General features: G+C 37.8%; 5 protein-coding genes and 1 pseudogene across 5 annotated transcripts; all 6 read right to left on the bottom strand.

Moving 5' to 3' along the window:
• Nucleotides 1–957: 957 nt before the first annotated feature.
• LOC119584845 (cuticle protein 8-like) lies at nt 958–2,086 on the bottom strand. Its single transcript, XM_037933483.1, has 4 exons — nt 2,060–2,086; nt 1,640–1,780; nt 1,383–1,523; nt 958–1,154 (listed from the first exon to the last, which is right to left on the bottom strand). Exons 1-4 carry the CDS (start codon nt 2,069–2,071, stop codon nt 1,095–1,097), a joined length of 354 nt encoding a protein of 117 aa, XP_037789411.1. The 5' UTR covers nt 2,072–2,086; the 3' UTR covers nt 958–1,094.
• A 2,162-nt stretch (nt 2,087–4,248) lies between these two features.
• LOC119584844 (cuticle protein 8-like) lies at nt 4,249–5,378 on the bottom strand. The gene is made up of 4 exons (XM_037933482.1): nt 5,334–5,378; nt 4,926–5,066; nt 4,669–4,809; nt 4,249–4,442 (listed from the first exon to the last, which is right to left on the bottom strand). Exons 1-4 carry the CDS (start codon nt 5,343–5,345, stop codon nt 4,383–4,385), a joined length of 354 nt encoding a protein of 117 aa, XP_037789410.1. The 5' UTR covers nt 5,346–5,378; the 3' UTR covers nt 4,249–4,382.
• A 2,138-nt stretch (nt 5,379–7,516) lies between these two features.
• Nucleotides 7,517–8,659, bottom strand: LOC119584250 (cuticle protein 8-like). The gene is made up of 4 exons (XM_037932766.1): nt 8,629–8,659; nt 8,196–8,336; nt 7,939–8,079; nt 7,517–7,710 (listed from the first exon to the last, which is right to left on the bottom strand). Exons 1-4 carry the CDS (start codon nt 8,638–8,640, stop codon nt 7,651–7,653), a joined length of 354 nt encoding a protein of 117 aa, XP_037788694.1. The 5' UTR covers nt 8,641–8,659; the 3' UTR covers nt 7,517–7,650.
• A 2,212-nt stretch (nt 8,660–10,871) lies between these two features.
• Nucleotides 10,872–11,967, bottom strand: LOC119584247 (cuticle protein 8-like). The gene is made up of 4 exons (XM_037932763.1): nt 11,840–11,967; nt 11,526–11,666; nt 11,269–11,409; nt 10,872–11,065 (listed from the first exon to the last, which is right to left on the bottom strand). The coding sequence occupies exons 1-4, from the start codon at nt 11,849–11,851 to the stop codon at nt 11,006–11,008; spliced, it is 354 nt and encodes a 117-aa protein (XP_037788691.1). The 5' UTR covers nt 11,852–11,967; the 3' UTR covers nt 10,872–11,005.
• Nucleotides 11,968–13,930: 1,963 nt separating this feature from the next.
• On the bottom strand, nt 13,931–15,145 carry LOC119584614 (annotated as a pseudogene).
• Nucleotides 15,146–15,297: 152 nt separating this feature from the next.
• LOC119584251 (cuticle protein 8-like) lies at nt 15,298–16,343 on the bottom strand. Its single transcript, XM_037932767.1, has 4 exons — nt 16,302–16,343; nt 15,960–16,100; nt 15,703–15,843; nt 15,298–15,494 (listed from the first exon to the last, which is right to left on the bottom strand). Exons 1-4 carry the CDS (start codon nt 16,311–16,313, stop codon nt 15,435–15,437), a joined length of 354 nt encoding a protein of 117 aa, XP_037788695.1. The 5' UTR covers nt 16,314–16,343; the 3' UTR covers nt 15,298–15,434.
• Between the last annotated feature and the right edge of the window lie 1,157 nt (nt 16,344–17,500).

Here is a 17,500-nt window from a genome sequence, read left to right as displayed (position 1 = left end):
AATAAAGACAATTTTAGTATCAGAACCACAGTACAGAAAAAGTTGTGTAACGAATAACAACCGACAAACCAAACACTGTAAAGGTAAACATTTTGAAAGAACAATCAGCGCCATGGCCAGAGTAACGTAGTGATCACTAAAAGAATTATTTTCATTACGGAGGGGCAGTGAGAGGAGAGAAGGCTTCAGGGACACTGTAAGCCTCCCAGGTAACCCTAGAGATTTACTTGTGGATTTCTCATTTCTCATCTCATTCGCAAAAGAACTGAAAGAATTATACGTTGAAAAAGTAGATCACTCCATTGTCTACATTTCTGCACATATGCACGAGCAACAAAACTGTTGTGTGCGTTTGTGCCTCCCTTGCTTGAGATTATAATCAAAACCATATTAAAAAATATGAAATCAGATTCATCTAATATTTTTTCTTTGTTTGTGATTAAAACATCCCGATTCGCACAAACTCAAACTGTAGATATACAAAAATGTTAAATGATTTTCGTTTGGTTTATGTTTGCAATGACTAATGATTTGTTTGTCTGTTTGTTTGGTATCTGTATCACCTTATTCCATCTATGCATAGAATAGTCACCATTTAGATAAACCGATAAGTAGAGAGGACGGGTAGAAAAAGAAAGAAAGAGATGTGTAACAATATATATATATATATATATATATATATATATATATATATATATATATATATTTTATGCATGTCCATGTCTATGTACGTATATATGTATGTATTTACGTGTAGGTGTACGTATATATGAGCATGTATGCATGTACATGCAATATCGATCTATGACATATACATTATTCTGCTTTTGTTTTTAGAATATCGGAAAGGTCGATATTATCATTACTGCTAATAATAATAATTTTAGCAGCTATTGAGTTAATGTATGCATTTTTTTCTGATTTATAATACTCACTACAGGAAACACAAAACTAATCTTGGTAGATGAAATTGTATTTTATTGAAGTAGACAAACCTCACATGACAAGAGATGAATGAGAACGTAACATAAGAAAAATACATAGATGATTTATGACAGATGGAAAGGTGGAAGTGAGTGTTCAGTCGAGGCGCTTTACTTCTCGTAGGTGACCTCGGCGTTGAAGCCGTCGCCGTTGTCGTAGAATTTGACCACCTGTGGGAGAATTTAAATAAATTAGCCTGTTCACTTAACTAGTTGTTTCCATGCATTTATATCTAACAGGAGGAGAAAATTGAGAACAGTCTTTGCGACGAAAAATACTGATTCTACCACTTTTTTATTATATGTACAAAAGTCTTATACTCAGACATGTCACTTCTAGGAAAAGCAAGAACAATAAAAAACGACCAAGCTCCTGATTCAAGGCAAAGAGAAACTGACCTGAGTTCGTCCGTCGGGAAGAAGGACGCGGTACTCGCCCTGGGTCGTCTGGCCGTCGCTGTTCTCCACGTGGCTGAAGGCGTTGCCGCTGTCGCCGTCCTCGACGCCCCACGTGAAGTCGTACGGCATTCCTTGCATCGGCTGCGGATGGAACACGAGTTACACCAAAAAGTTACCGTACCAGTAATTTAAATGATCCTCTTTTCTATTCTTAAAAGAAACATTACACATTAACCATTGCATGTCACAGGTCGTACCGGGCTGACAACTGCAGGGACGAGGTTCTGAGGTTCGGCGACCAGGGGCGTCTCGTAGAGAGAAGAAGGCGCTTGAGGGGGCTCGTAGTTGTACTGAGGCGCCGCCACAATCAGCCCCACCATCGCCGCTAGGAAGACAATCTGGAAATAGCATTAGATTCCGATTCATTCGCCGCCGAGAGAAACGTCGTAGTTATACTTCTATATAATAATACGCTTTCAGTTTACGTGTATGTATATATATATATATATATATATATGTATATATATATATATATATATATATATATATATATATATATATATATATATATATATTAATGAAAAGGCGAATTCATAAGAGACATATTTCATTCGTGAAAAGAAACATACAATTTTCTCTCTGAAAGGAAATTGTCGTAATATGTTAAAGTGACGCACCTTGGCTGCCATGTTAACAAGAGGAATGCGGTCACACTGGTGTCTTCAAAGAGAGAGGAGCGCTTATATACGCGCATGGACAGGGGGTGGGGGGTATGCACCGCGGCCCTAGGTTCCGTGTCCTTGTGGGATCAGACGGAAGAACATGTCAAAACATCATAAATAGGTGTAACAGTAAAATTGCTCTGCTCTATCCGATTTTCTTGAAGAATTCTCTCTCGGTGTACGAAATTACTTTTTTTTCTGACATATTATAGCAGTTCTTGCAATGGACAAATAAAATGTGAGGAAACTATTTTCAGGTCACATGCTCTGTCGAGGATGTCAATTTTTTAAATGCAAAGTTTTGGATATGGTTTCACCCCATCTACGGATTTTTTATATGCATTTGACCGAAATATCCCAGGAATGATATCTAGGAGTTTCCTGTCCTTTTTTGAAGAGTTTCTCTTTAAATATACTGATTTCTTAATGTTTATCAATAAGACGGATATCATTCTGCATTTGAACCTATTTTCTATTGCCACTGCGGTACCTTGACATATTCCAGAGCCTCGTTTTTCGGGGTTAGTCTCTGATTGGAGGTTTGGTGTTTTGGGGAGATCTTAACGACTTCAGGGACCCTTTTCAGTGGGGTTAGACTGACTATCCAAAATGATTTTGAGCTTCCCCACCCCCACTCCCTGGCATGTACAGCACACACACACATGCATAAAATGTATATCTCTCTCTCTCTCTATGTGTGTGTATGTATGTATGTGTACGTATGTATGTATGTGTGTGCATACATGTAATATAAGCGTGAGTGTCTGTGTTTGTAAGATATTTATCAAAGGGTAAAGTGGTTTTATATTAACGTTTAAGAAACAACTCGAGTTCTTTCTATAAACAATGAAGAAAATGCAATTTCAGCGGTGAGTGTGTATATAAAGTATTGATTAGGCACTGGAAGAAATGAGAGAGCTGAGTAAAATGAAGTTTTTTTGACAGTGTATTCTTTAACAATCACACTTCATTACACATTCCAATAAATGTATTTTCCTTGACGTCAGATATAAACAAAGATGGCGAGGCCCCGCTGACGGTAACACTAAATGTGCCATAACCGTTATAGTTACCAGGAACAAGGACAGGAATTGCAACACAACGCAATAATGGTTGTCGCAATAGTTCCGGCCATAGAAATGTGCTTAGGGTTCAGCTCATGACAAAGAATTTTTTTTTTTTTTTCATTTCTGTTCTTTTTATAGAAATAAGCTTAGTATCAGAATCGCATCATAGAAAATGTTATATAACGGACAACTCGGGCACAAACCAGACAGTGTAAAACACCTTCAGAGTCTAATGAAACTGTATTCATTGCCGTGGCCAGAGTCAAATATTTGGTGGTCACTGTAAGAATTATTACTGATAAGTAACAGGAAGCTAGCAAGAGGACAGAAGGCATCAGAGACACTGTAAGCCTCTTTTCGTTCTTCTTCGCAAAATATTAAAATGATCATACTGTGCAAAACTGGGAGAGATTACTCCCTTGTCTACATTTCTGCACACATGCAATAAAATAATTGTGGGCGTATGTGTGTGCCTTGCATAAGATTATAACCAAAACCAGATAAAAAATATGAGACCATATTCATCAAATTTTCGCACAAACCCAAACGGCAAACATCCAAAAATGTTAAATGATCTTTCTTGGTTTGCAGTGACCACTAATTTGTTTGTCTGTTTGATATATGTATCACCTTATTCCATGCATAAATAGAGTGGCTACCATTTAGATAAACAGATATGTAGAGAGGTCGATGGCTAGAAAAAGAAAGAGATGTGCAATAAAAAAAAAATGCTTGTCCATGTCTGTGTACGTACGTTTGTATGTATCTACGTGTGGGTGTGCGTACATATATGTGTGATTGCTCGTTTGTATACATATTATATAAGCATATATGCATATATGCTTATATATTAATAAGTTTTTTTTTAATGCATGTCCACGTGTAGGTGTACGTACATATAAGCATGTATGCATGTATATGCAATATCGATCTATGACATACACATTAGTCTGCTTTTGTTTTTAGAATAGCAGAAAGGTCGATATTATCATTACTACCAATAATAATAATTTTAGCAGCTATTGAGTTTTTTTCTGATTTATAATACTCACTACAGGAAACTCAAAACTAATCTTGGTAAATGAAATTGTATTTTATTGAAGTAGACAAACTTCACATGACAAAAGATGAATGAGAACGTAACATGAGAAAAATACATAGATGATTTATGACAGAAGGAAGGCCGGAAGTGAGCGTTCAGTCGAGGCACTTTACTTCTCGTAGGTGACCTCGGCGTTGAAGCCGTCGCCGTTGTCGTAGAATTTGACCACCTGCGGGAGAATTTAAATAAATTAGCCTGTTCACTTAACTCATTGTTTCCATGCATTTATATCTAACAGGAGGAGAAAATTGAGAAGTCTTTGCGACGAAAAATACTGATTCTACCACTTTTTTATTATATGTACAAAAGTCTTATACTCAGACATGTCACTTCTAGGAAAAGCAAGAACAATAAAAAACGACCAAGCTCCTGATTCAAGGCAAAGAGAAACTGACCTGAGTTCGTCCGTCGGGAAGAAGGACGCGGTACTCGCCCTGGGTCGTCTGGCCGTCGCTGTTCTCCACGTGGCTGAAGGCGTTGCCGCTGTCGCCGTCCTCGACGCCCCACGTGAAGTCGTACGGCATTCCTTGCATCGGCTGAGGACGGAACACGAGTTACACCAAAAAGTTACCGTACCAGTTATTTAAATGATCCTATTTTCTATTCTTAAAAGAAACATTACACATTAACCATTGCATGTCACAGGTCGTACCGGGCTGACAACTGCAGGGACGAGGTTCTGAGGTTCGGCGACCAGGGGCGTCTCGTAGAGGGAAGAGGGCGCCTGAGGGGGCTCGTAGTTGTACTGAGGCGCCGCCACAATCAGACCCACCATCGCCGCTAGGACAACAATCTGGAGATAACATTAGATTCCGATTCATTCGCCGCCGAGAGAAACGTCGTAGTTATACTTCTATATAATAATACGCTTTCAGTGTACGTATATATATATATATATATATATATATATATATATATATATACATATGTATGTATGTATGTATATGTATATGTATATTAATGAAAAGGCGAATTTATAAAAGAGACATTTCATTCGTGAAAAGAAACATACAATTTTCTCTCTGAAAGGAAATTGTCGTAATATGTTAAAGTGACGCACCTTGGCTGCCATGTTGTTAACAAGAGGAATGCGATCACACTGGTGTCTTCAAAGAGAGAGGAGCGCTTATATACGCGCATGGACAGGGGGTGAGGGTATGCACCGCGGCCCTAGGTTACGTGTCCTTGTGGGATCACACGGAAGAACATGTCAAAACATCATAAATGGGTGTCACAGTAAAATTGCTATGCTCTATCCGATTTTCTTGAAGAATTCTCTCTCGGTGTACGAAATTACTTTTTTTCTGATATTTTATCGCAGTTCTTAGCAATGGACAAATAAAATGTGAGGAAACTATTTTCAGGTCACATACTCTGTCGAGGATGTCAATTTTTTAAATGCAAAGTTTTGGATATAGTTTCACCCCATCTAAGGATCTTTTATATACATTTGACCGAATTATTCCTGGAATGATATCTAGGAGTTTCCGGTCCTTTTTTGAAGAGTTTCTCTTTAAATATACTGATTTCTTAATGTTTATTAATAAGACGGATATCATTCTGTATTTGAACCTATTTTCTGTTGCCACTGCGGTACCTTGACATATTCCAGAGCCTCGTTTTTCGGGGTTAGTCTCTGATTGGAGGTTTGGTGTTTTGGGGAGATCTTAACGACTTCAGGGACCCTTTTCATTGGGGTTAGACTGACTATCCAAAATGATTTTGAGCTTCCCCACCCCCACTTCCTGGCATGTACAGCACACACACACATGCATAAACATGTATATCTCTCTCAATGTGTGTGTGAGTATGTATGTGTGTGTACGTATGTATGTATGTGTGTGCATACATGTAATATAAGCGTGAGTGTTTGCGTTTGTAAGATATTTATCAAAGGGTAAAGTAGTTTTATATTAACGTTTAAGAAACAACTCGAGTTCTTTCTATAAACAATGAAGAAAATGCCAATTTCAGCGGTTAGTGTGTATATAAAGTATTGATTAGGCAATGGAAGCAATGAGAGAGCTGAGTAAAATGTTTTTTTTTGACAGTGTATTCTTTAACAATCACACTTCATTACACATTCCAATAAATGTATTTTCCTTGACGTCAGATATAAACAAAGATGGCGTGGCCCCGCTGACGGTCACACTAAATGTGCCATAACCGTTATAGTTACCAGGAACAAGGACAGGAATTGCAACACAACGCAATAATGGTTGTCGCAATAGTTCCGGCCATAGAAGTGTGCTTAGGATTCAGCTCATGACAAAGAAAGTTTTTTTTCTGTTCTTTTTATAGAAATAAGCTTAGTATCAGAATCGCATCATAGAAAATGTTATGTAACGGACAACTCGGGCACAAACCAGACAGTGTAAAACACCTTCAGAGTCTAATGAAACTGTTTTCAGTGCCGTGGCCAGAGTCAAATATTTGGTGGTCACTATAAGAATTATTACTGATAAGTAACAGGAAGCTAGCAAGAGGACAGAAGGCATCAGAGACACTGTAAGCCTCTTTTCGTTCTTCTCCTTCGCAAAATATTAAAATGATCATACTGTGCAAAACTGGGAGAGATTACTCCCTTGTCTACATTTCTGCACACATGCAATAAAATAATTGTGGGCGTATGTGTGTGCCTTGCATAAGATTATAACCAAAACCAGATAAAAAATATGAGACCATATTCATCAAAGTTTCGCACAAACCCAAACGGCAAACATCCAAAAATGTTAAATGATCTTTCTTGGTTTGCAGTGACCACTAATTTGTTTGTCTGTTTGATATATGTATCACCTTATTCCATGCATAAATAGAGTGGCTACCATTTAGATAAACAGATATGTAGAGAGGTCGATGGCTAGAAAAAGAAAGAGATGTGCAATAAAAAAAAAATGCTTGTCCATGTCTGTGTACGTACGTTTGTATGTATCTACGTGTGGGTGTGCGTACATATATGTGTGATTGCGCACTTGTATACATATTATATAAGCATATATGCATATATGCTTATATATTAATAAGTTTTTTTTTAATGCATGTCCACGTGTAGGTGTACGTACATATAAGCATGTATGCATGTATATGCAATATCGATCTATGACATATACATTATTCTGCTTTTGTTTTTAGAATAGCAGAAAGGTCGATATTATCATTACTACCAATAATAATAATTTTAGCAGCTATTGAGTTTTCTTCTGATTTATAATACTCACTACAGGAAACTCAAAACTAATCTTGGTAAATGAAATTGTATTTTATTGAAGTAGACAAACTTCACATGACAAAAGATGAATGAGAACGTAACATGAGAAAAATACATAGATGATTTATGACAGAAGGAAGGCCGGAAGTGAGCGTTCAGTCGAGGCACTTTACTTCTCGTAGGTGACCTCGGCGTTGAAGCCGTCGCCGTTGTCGTAGAATTTGACCACCTGCGGGAGAATTTAAATAAATTAGCCTGTTCACTTAACTAATTGTTTCCATGCATTTATATCTAACCGGAGGAGAAAATTGAGAACAGTCTTTGCGACGAAAAATACTGATTCTACCACTTTTTTATTATATGTACAAAAGTCTTATACTCAGACATGTCACTTCTAGGAAAAGCAAGAACAATAAAAAACGACCAAGCTCCTGATTCAAGGCAAAGAGAAACTGACCTGAGTTCGTCCGTCGGGAAGGAGGACGCGGTACTCGCCCTGGGTCGTCTGGCCGTCGCTGTTCTCCACGTGGCTGAAGGCGTTGCCGCTGTCGCCGTCCTCGACGCCCCACGTGAAGTCGTACGGCATTCCTTGCATCGGCTGAGGACGGAACACGAGTTACACCAAAAAGTTACCGTACCAGTTATTTAAATGATCCTATTTTCTATTCTTAAAAGAAACATTACACATTAACCATTGCATGTCACAGGTCGTACCGGGCTGACAACTGCAGGGACGAGGTTCTGAGGTTCGGCGACCAGGGGCGTCTCGTAGAGGGAAGAGGGCGCCTGAGGGGGCTCGTAGTTGTACTGAGGCGCCGCCACAATCAGACCCACCATCGCCGCTAGGACAACAATCTGGAGATAACATTAGATTCCGATTCATTCGCCGCCGAAAGAAACGTCGTAGTAATACTTCTATATAATAATACGCTTTCAGTGTACGTATATATATATATATATATATATATATATATATATATATATATATATATATGTGTGTGTGTGTGTGTGTGTGTGTGTGTGTGTATGTATGTATATGTATATGTATATTAATGAAAAGGCGAATTTATAAAAGAGACATTTCATTCGTGAAAAGAAACATACAATTTTCTCTCTGAATGGAAATTGTAATGTTAAAGTGACGCACCTTGGCTGCCATGTTGTTAACAAGAGGAATGCGATCACATTGGTGTCTTCAAAGAGAGAGGAGCGCTTATATACGCGCATGGACAGGGGGTGGGGGGTATGCACGCGGCCCTAGGTTCCGTGTCCTTGTGGGATCAGACGGAAGAACATGTCAAAACATCATAAATGGGTGTAACAGTAAAATTGCTATGCTCTATCCGATTTTCTTGAAGAATTCTCTCTCGGTGTACGAAATTACTTTTTTCTGACATCTTATTGCAGTTCTTAGCAATGGACAAATAAAATGTGAGGAAACTATTTTTCAGGTCACATGCTCTGTCGAGGATGTCAATTTTTTTAAAACGCAAAGTTTTGGATATGGATTCACCTCATCTACGGATTTTTTTTATATACATTTGACCGAAATATTCCAGGAATGATTTCCAATTGCCTTGTGTTTCCTAAGATCATATCTGGGAGTTTCCTGTCCTTTTTTGAAGAGTTTCTCTTTAAATATACTGATTTCTTAATGTTTATCAATAAGACGGATATCATTTTGCATTTGAACCTATTTTCTGTTGCCAGTGTGGTACTTTGACATATTCCAGAGCCTCGATCTTCGGGTTAGTCTCTGATTGAAGGTTTGGTGTTTTGGGGAGATCTTAACGACTTCAGGGACCCTTTTCATTGGGGTTAGACTGACTATTCAAAATGATTTTGAGCTCCCCACCCTCACTCCCTGGCATGTACAGCACACACACACATGCATAAAAATGTATATCTCTCTCTCTATGTGTGCGTGTGTGTATGTTTGTATGTGTACGTATGTATGTATGTGTGTGCATACATGTAATATAAGCGTGAGTGTCTGTGTTTGTAAGATATTTATCAAAGGGTAAAGTGGTTTTATATTAACGTTTAAGAAACAACTCGAGTTCTTTCTATAAACAATGAAGAAAATGCCAATTTCAGCAGTTAGTGTGTATATAAAGTATTGATTAGGCAATGGAAGAAATGAGAGAGCTAAGTAAAATGATTTTTTTTTAACACTGTATTCTTTAACAATCACACTTCATTACACATTCCAATAAATGTATTTTCCTTGGTGTCAGATATAAACAAAGATGGCGAGGCCCCGCTGACGGTAACACTAAATGTGCCATAACCGTTATAGTTACCAGGAACAAGGACAGGAATTGCAACGCAACGCAATAATGGTTGTCGCAATAGTTCCGGCCATAGAAATGTGCTTAGGGTTCAGCTCTTGACAATTTTTTTTTTTTTTTTTTTCATTTCTGTTCTTTTTATAGAAATAAGTTTAGTATCAGAATCGCATCATAGAAAATGTTATGTAACGGACAACTCGGGCACAAACCAGACAGTATAAAACACCTTCAGAGTCTAATGAAACTATTCATTGCCGTGGCCAGAGTCAAATATGTGGTGGTCACTGTAAGAATTATTACTGATAAGTAACAGAGGAAGCTAGCAAGAGGACAGAAGGCATCAGAGACACTGTAAGCCTCTTTTCGTTCTTCGCAAAATATTAAAATGATCATACTGTGCAAAACTGGGAGAGATCACTCACTTGTCTACATTTCTGCACACATGCAACAAAATAATTGTGGGCGTATGTGTGTGCCTTGCATAAGATTATAACCAAAATCAGATCAAATATATCAAACCATATTCATCAAACTTTCGCACAAACCCAAACGGCAAACACCCAAAAATGTTAAATGATCTTTCTTCGTTTGCAGGGACCACTAATTTGTTTATCTGTTTGATATATGTATCACCTTATTCCATGTATAGATAGAGTGGCCACCATTTAGATAAACAGATATGTAGAGAGGTCGATGGCTAGAAAAAGAAAGGAAGAGATGTGCAACTTAAAAAAAAATGCTTGTCCATGTCTGTGTACGTACGTTTGTATGTATCTACGTGTGGGTGTACGTACATATATGTATGATTGCGCATTTGTATACATGTTATATAAGCATATATGCATGTATATGCATATATGCTTATATATTAATAAGTTTTTTTTTAAATGCATGTCCACGTGTACGTACATATAAGAATGTATGCATGTATATGCAATATCGATCTATGACATACATTATTCTGCTTTTGTTTTTAGAATACCGGCAAGTTCGATATTATGGTTACTACCAATAATAATAATTTTAGCAGCTATTGAGTTAATGTATGTATTTTTTCAGATTTATAATACTCACCTTGGGAAACAGAAAACTAATCTTGGTAAATGAAATTGTATTTTATTGAAGTAGACAAACCTCACATGACAAGAGATGAATGAGAACGTAACATGAGAAAAATACATAGATGATTTATGACAGAAGGAAGGCCGGAAGTGAGCGTTCAGTCGAGGCGCTTTACTTCTCGTAGGTGACCTCAGCGTTGAAGCCGTCGCCGTTGTCGTAGAATTTGACCACCTGCGGGAGATACAGTGAATTTTATGTAATCGCTTACTCAGTATTACCAATTGTTACGGTACATTTGTAACTAGTAGGTGGAGAAAGTAAGAGAACGGGTTTTGCGACGAAAAATAGTCTACTAAAATTATTGTTCTATTCTAAGTATAACAAGAACAGTAAAAAATGGCCGAGCTCCTGATTCAAGGCAAAGAGAAACTGACCTGAGTTCGTCCGTCGGGAAGAAGGACGCGGTACTCGCCCTGGGTCGTCTGGCCGTCGCTGTTCTCCACGTGGCTGAAGGCGTTGCCGCTGTCGCCGTCCTCGACGCCCCACGTGAAGTCGTACGGCATTCCTTGCATCGGCTGAGGACGGAACACGAGTTGCACCAGTAAGTTACTATGCCAATCGTTTAGTTTACTATGTTTTCTATTCTTTAAAGAAACCTTTCATATTCCACATAGCATGTCACAGGTCATACCGGGCTGACAACTGCAGGGACGAGGTTCTGAGGTTCGGCATCCAGGGGCGTCTCGTAGAGGGAAGAAGGCGCCTGAGGGGGCTCGTAGTTGTACTGAGGCGCCGCCGCAATCAGCCCCACCATCGCCGCTAGGACAACAATCTGGAAATAGCATCAGTTTCAGATCATTCCCCGACAAATAAATATTGTATTATTTAAATATAACAAACTAAGTCACTTCCAGTGTACACATATGTTTTTATTTAATGAAAAACCAAAATCAGACTGTTATGTATTCTCCTTGAAAATTAAGAGAAAATTTCCCAGTGACGCACCTTGGCTGCCATGTTGTTAACAAGAGGAATGAGATCACACTGATTGCTTCACGGAGAGAGGAACGCTTATATACGCTCATGGACACGGGGGCGGGGATAACCACCGCGGCCTTAGGCTCCGTGTCCTTGTGGGACCAGACAGAGGAACATGTCAAAACATTACGGTAAAGTCACAATGTTCTTTCCAGCTCCCATGAATTTTTTTTCTCTGGTTTCCTGATGTAGAAAATTGAACTAATTTTTTCTCTTACTGCAATCATTGATGGAAAACTAAATGCAAAGTAACAAAATTCCCTCTACCACACTTATCAGTGTGGATTAACTTCCATGTCTTTCGAAGCGGGAAGTGCCATTTCTGGTTGCATTTTGAGCTACTGTGCGGAATTCCGAATTTGTTTTCTCCCATGTACGGATTTTTTTTTTTTTTTTTTTTATGTTTTCTCTCAAGTCGACTGATTCCTGTATATATTGTGTGTGTTTGTTATGAAAACGATATCTGGGAAGTTTGTTCTTCTTAAACATACTCTCCTTTTGGTTCATGTTTAGCAATATTAATGATGTCCTATTTCACTAAAACTTGTTGAACTGTCGTGTCATACCCTAGCATATTTTGTGTTGGTTTTCTTGAATCCTGGATCGATGTTTTAATATTCATCATATTTTAGGTCCCTGCCATTAGGTTCAAAATGACTCCTCCGATATATGCCACGAATATATATACACATATATGTATATAAATACGAATATATATATATATATATATATATATATATATATAGTGTGTGTGTGTGTGTGTGTGTGTGTGTGTGTGTGTGTGTGTTTTGCATAGTATATATGATATAATATATATATATATATATATATATATATATATATATATATATATATATTTGTGTGTTTATATAATATATATATATATATATATATATATATATATATATATATATATATATATATATATATATATTAATATATTTTATATATATATATATATATATATATACTATATATATATGTATATATATATATAGATAGATAGATAGATAGAGATATACATATGTGTGTGTGTGCTTCTATATGTATATATCTATTTATTTCTCTATTTCTTTATTTATGCGAGTGCGTGTGTTTGTAACCCATTTAACGGTAGGAAAGGCAAGTGTTTCATGACTTCACAAATCAATTACTCTTTCCACAAATTATGACGTTAAATGTATATATGCACCATCCCGTATTAACCTAGTCGTTGAATGAAAAGTAAAAGCTGAGTACAAACCAAACAATGTGATTGTACATTTTTGAAAGACTGAATAGACTACATTCAACGACATGGCAACAGTCATTGAGTTGTCATTAAGTAAGATATTCACAATACTGATACTCTGCAGAAGGTAGCGAGAGGGTCCTAATTAATCATACTTGTGTCCATGTGATTTTTTTATTATCCTTTCCAAAAAAGTGGAGGTATCAAACTGCAAAAAACGTGGGTGAAATCACTTAATTCTGCATTTGTACACACATGCACATACAACAATAACTTTGTGAGGGAATATGTGTGCATTGAGAGTATTCAAAGTCAGAACAATTATGCTGAATCGGACTTCTCCAAATCTTTATTTTTTCATGATGACAAAATCCTGATTCAAACAAACTTTGACGTGAAGCAAACAAACAATTTTCCCCTTAAACTGTCTGTAATAACCACTGACTTCTTTGTGTTTGTGTTCAATATATGTATCACAAGAGAGTCGTATCAAAATGTGTAAACGTGTCCATATACATGTATCTGTATATTTGTAATGTATGCACACATATATATATAAATTTATGGCATATTCATTCTTTCGCTTCTGTTTTACGAATGTCGCCGTCGACCGTCGTCAGTGCTAACAGGTAATAAAATAAGGATTTTTTTTTTTTTTTTTTTTTTTTTTGCCAAGCAACACTCATCATAGGAAACAAAAGAATCCTTGAATAAGCGACTGTATTTTATTGGAGCAGACAAACCTGATGAATGAAAACGTAACATGAAAATACATATATGATTAATGACAGAAGGAAGAGCGGAAATGAGCGTTCAGTCGAGGCACTTTACTTCTCTTAGGTGATCTCAGCGTTAAAGCCGTCGTCGTTGTCGTAGAATTTGACCACCTACGGGAGATTCAGCGAATATCAGTTACTTGCCGACGTGTTTCAAATCATCTGTGTCTTGTAGACAACGAAAATAAAGATTGGGCTTTGCAGTGAAAAATACCAACAAGTCTACTAAAATTGTTCTCTTCTAACTACGAAGTGCCTTGTTACTACGTTAACTATCATTTACTCATGCCGCTTCGAGAAGAAACAACAACAGTAAAAAATGACCAAGCTCCTGATTCAAGGCAAAGAGAAACTGACCTGAGTTCGTCCGTCGGGAAGAAGGACGCGGTACTCGCCCTGGGTCGTCTGGCCATCGCTGTTCTCCACGGCATTCCTTGCATCAGCTGAACACGGAATACGAGTTTCACCAGTATGTTACAGTGCCAGTTATTTAATTTACTATGTTTTCTATCCTTTAAAGAAACCTTACATATTTCCCATTGCATGTCACAGGCCATACCAGGCTGACAACTGCAGGGACATTGTTCTGAGGTTCGGCGACCCAGAGGCGTCTCGTAGAGGGAGGAGGACGCCTGAGGGGGCTCGTAGTTGTACTGAGGCGCCGCCGCAATCAGGCCCACCACCAGACGACTTCAGAGACAATGTTAGCCTTACAGATAATCCTAGGGGTTTCTTGTGGATTTCTCTTTTCATTCTTCTCATTCGCAAAAGAATTGTAAGAATTATACTGTGAGAAAGTAGAAGAGATCACACCATTATATACATATCTGTACACATGCACATGCAATAAAATGGTCGCGTGCGTTTGTGTGTGTCTTGCATGAGATTATAATAAAAAATAGATCAAATATATTAAACCATGTTCATCCATTTTTTTTAAATTATTATTATTATTTGTGATTACAAAAAAATAGATATCCAAAAACGTTAAATGATTTTGTTTGGTTTATGTTCGCAATGAGTATTGATTTATTTGTCTATTTGTTTGACATATATCACCTTATTCCATCTATGCATAAAGTAGTCACATTCAGATAAATAGATAAGTAGAGAGGTCGATGGGTAGAAAGAAAGAGGAAAAGATGTGGAATAAGATCAATAAATATGCTTGTCCATATCTATGTACGTACGTATGTGTGTATCTACGTGTGGGTGTGGGTAGGTGTACATTTATGTGTATCTGTGTCTGCGCATTTACTGACGCATTGTATATGCATGTACTAGTATATGTAACATCGATTTATGACATACATTATTCTGCTTATATTTTCAGAATATCGGAAAGGTCGATATCATTGTTACTCACCTAGTAATAAGCTATTGAGTTCAAGTACTTATCATAGGAAACAGAAAACTAATTTTGATAAATGAAATTATATTTTATTCAAGTAGAGAAACCTCACATGACATCAGATGGATGAGATCGTAACATGAGAAAAATACATAGATGATTTATGACATAAGGAGGGACGGAAGTGTGTTCAATCGAGGCACTTTACTTCTCGTAGGTGACCTCAGCGTTGAAGCCGTTGCCATTGTCGTAGAATTTGACCACCTGCGGAAGAATTTTACACTTATTGTTTCCATACATTTATATCTAACCGGAGGAGAAAACAGAAGAGTCATTGCGACGAAATATACATTCTACTATTTTTTTCTATTCTATGAACAAAAGTTTTATACTGAGTCATGACACTTCTAGGAAAAGCAAGAACAATAAAAAAAATGACCGAGCTCCTGATTCAAGGCAAAGAGAAACTGACCTGAGTTCGTCCGTCGGGAAGAAGGACGCGGTACTCGCCCTGGGTCGTCTGGCCGTCGCTGTTCTCCACGTGGCTGAAGGCGTTGCCGCTGTCGCCGTCCTCGACGCCCCACGTGAAGTCGTACGGCATTCCTTGCATCGGCTGGGAATGTAACACGAGTTTCACCAGTAAATTACAGTGCCAGTCGTTTAATTTACTATGTTTTCTATTCTTTAAAGAAACCTTACATAATTCTCATTGCATGTCACAGGCCATACCGGGCTAACAATTGCAGGGACGAGGTTCTGAGGTTCGGCGACCAGAGGCGTCTCGTAGAGAGAAGAGGGCGCCTGAGGGGGCTCGTAGTTGTACTGAGGCGCCGCCACAATCAGGCCCACCATCGCCGCTAGGACAACAATCTGGAAATAGCATTGGATTCGATTATTCCCATACAGAGACATGTATGTTTTAATGCTGCATAGTAATTCACTTCCAATTTATGTATATAACATTACTGTTTTCTTTATAAATGAAAAATCGAATTAAAAATGGAACACATTTCCTTTGCGAAAAGTAACAGGTGATTTCCTCTCTGAAACGAAATTCTCCCAGTAACGCACCTTGGCTGCCATGTTGTTAACAAGAGATATGAGATCACACTGATGTCTTCACGGAGAGAGGAACACTTATATACACGCACGGACACGGGGGCGGGGGTAACCACCGCGGCCTTAGGCTCCGTGTCCTTGTGGGATCACACGGAGGAACATGTCAAAACATCATAAATTGGGGGATACGGTAAATTTGCAATGCTCTTTCCGATTTTCTTGAAGAATTCTTTCACGGTGTACGAAATTACTATTGCAATTATTATCGATGAAAACTATTATGTGAGTACACTATTTAGGTCTTTTTGGGACGCCTTTTTGGAGCTGTTCACGAAGTTTTGGAAATGGTTTCACCTCATCTACGGATTCATGGTATACTTTTGACCAAATTATTCCAGGACTAATTTCCGATTGGTTTGTGTTTCCTAAGAATATATCTGGGAGTGTCCTGTCCTTCCTTGACGTGGTTCTCTTTTAATATACTGGTTTCTTAATCTGTTTATCAATGAGACGGATATCTTACTGTGTACTTGAACCTATTTTCTGTTGTTAATCTGGTACCTTGACATATCCCAGAGCCTCGTTTTTCTGGGTTGGTATTCCTGACTCTTTGATTGAAGGGTTAATGTCTTGGGGAGATACTAATGACTTCTGGGATCCTTTTCATTGGAGTTACAGTGAATCCCTTTCCAATATGATTTTTGAGCTCCCCAACCCCCATTTCCCGGCATATGCAGTACCCACACATTCACACATATAAGTATGTATATCTTTATCTCTCCCTCTCTATCTCGCTCTCTAACTCTCTATATATGTGTGTGTACGTATGCATGTGTGTGCATGCATAAAATATATGCGTGAGTGTATGCATTTATAAGATATATATCATTGAGTAAAGTAGTTTTATATTGACTTTTAACTATCAAATCGAGTTATTTCTATAAACTATGTGAAAATTAATGTAAAATTTGTGTTCATATAAAGTATTGATTAGGCGTTGGAAGAAATGAGAAAGTGGAGCACAGTAAAGATTTTCTGGCAGTTTATTCTGTAAGAATTGCACTTCATCACACATTTCAGTTAATGCATTTTCCTTGACCCGTGACGTCAGCTGTAAACAAAGATGACGAGGTCCCGTTGATGGTAAAACTGTGGCATGACTATTATACTTGCCAGGAACATGTAAGGACAGTTGATAAGAAAATATTTGC

Source organism: Penaeus monodon, chromosome 18 (assembly GCF_015228065.2).
Source record: "Penaeus monodon isolate SGIC_2016 chromosome 18, NSTDA_Pmon_1, whole genome shotgun sequence".
Taxonomy (NCBI): domain Eukaryota; kingdom Metazoa; phylum Arthropoda; class Malacostraca; order Decapoda; family Penaeidae; genus Penaeus; species Penaeus monodon.
Note: the sequence above shows the minus strand (reverse complement) of the source record. Positions and strands in the feature narration are given on the sequence as shown.

Coding starts and splice junctions, on each gene's coding strand:
- LOC119584845 (XM_037933483.1), bottom strand. Junction 1,524..1,639: donor TCCCTGCAGTTGTCAGCCCG/GTACGACCTGTG, acceptor TTCCATCCGCAG/CCGATGCAAGGAATGCCGTA. Junction 1,155..1,382: donor TTCCCGACGGACGAACTCAG/GTCAGTTTCTCT, acceptor ATTCTCCCACAG/GTGGTCAAATTCTACGACAA.
- LOC119584251 (XM_037932767.1), bottom strand. Junction 15,844..15,959: donor TCCCTGCAATTGTTAGCCCG/GTATGGCCTGTG, acceptor TTACATTCCCAG/CCGATGCAAGGAATGCCGTA. Junction 15,495..15,702: donor TTCCCGACGGACGAACTCAG/GTCAGTTTCTCT, acceptor ATTCTTCCGCAG/GTGGTCAAATTCTACGACAA.
- LOC119584247 (XM_037932763.1), bottom strand. Junction 11,410..11,525: donor TCCCTGCAGTTGTCAGCCCG/GTATGACCTGTG, acceptor TTCCGTCCTCAG/CCGATGCAAGGAATGCCGTA. Junction 11,066..11,268: donor TTCCCGACGGACGAACTCAG/GTCAGTTTCTCT, acceptor TATCTCCCGCAG/GTGGTCAAATTCTACGACAA.
- LOC119584250 (XM_037932766.1), bottom strand. Junction 8,080..8,195: donor TCCCTGCAGTTGTCAGCCCG/GTACGACCTGTG, acceptor TTCCGTCCTCAG/CCGATGCAAGGAATGCCGTA. Junction 7,711..7,938: donor TTCCCGACGGACGAACTCAG/GTCAGTTTCTCT, acceptor ATTCTCCCGCAG/GTGGTCAAATTCTACGACAA.
- LOC119584844 (XM_037933482.1), bottom strand. Junction 4,810..4,925: donor TCCCTGCAGTTGTCAGCCCG/GTACGACCTGTG, acceptor TTCCGTCCTCAG/CCGATGCAAGGAATGCCGTA. Junction 4,443..4,668: donor TTCCCGACGGACGAACTCAG/GTCAGTTTCTCT, acceptor ATTCTCCCGCAG/GTGGTCAAATTCTACGACAA.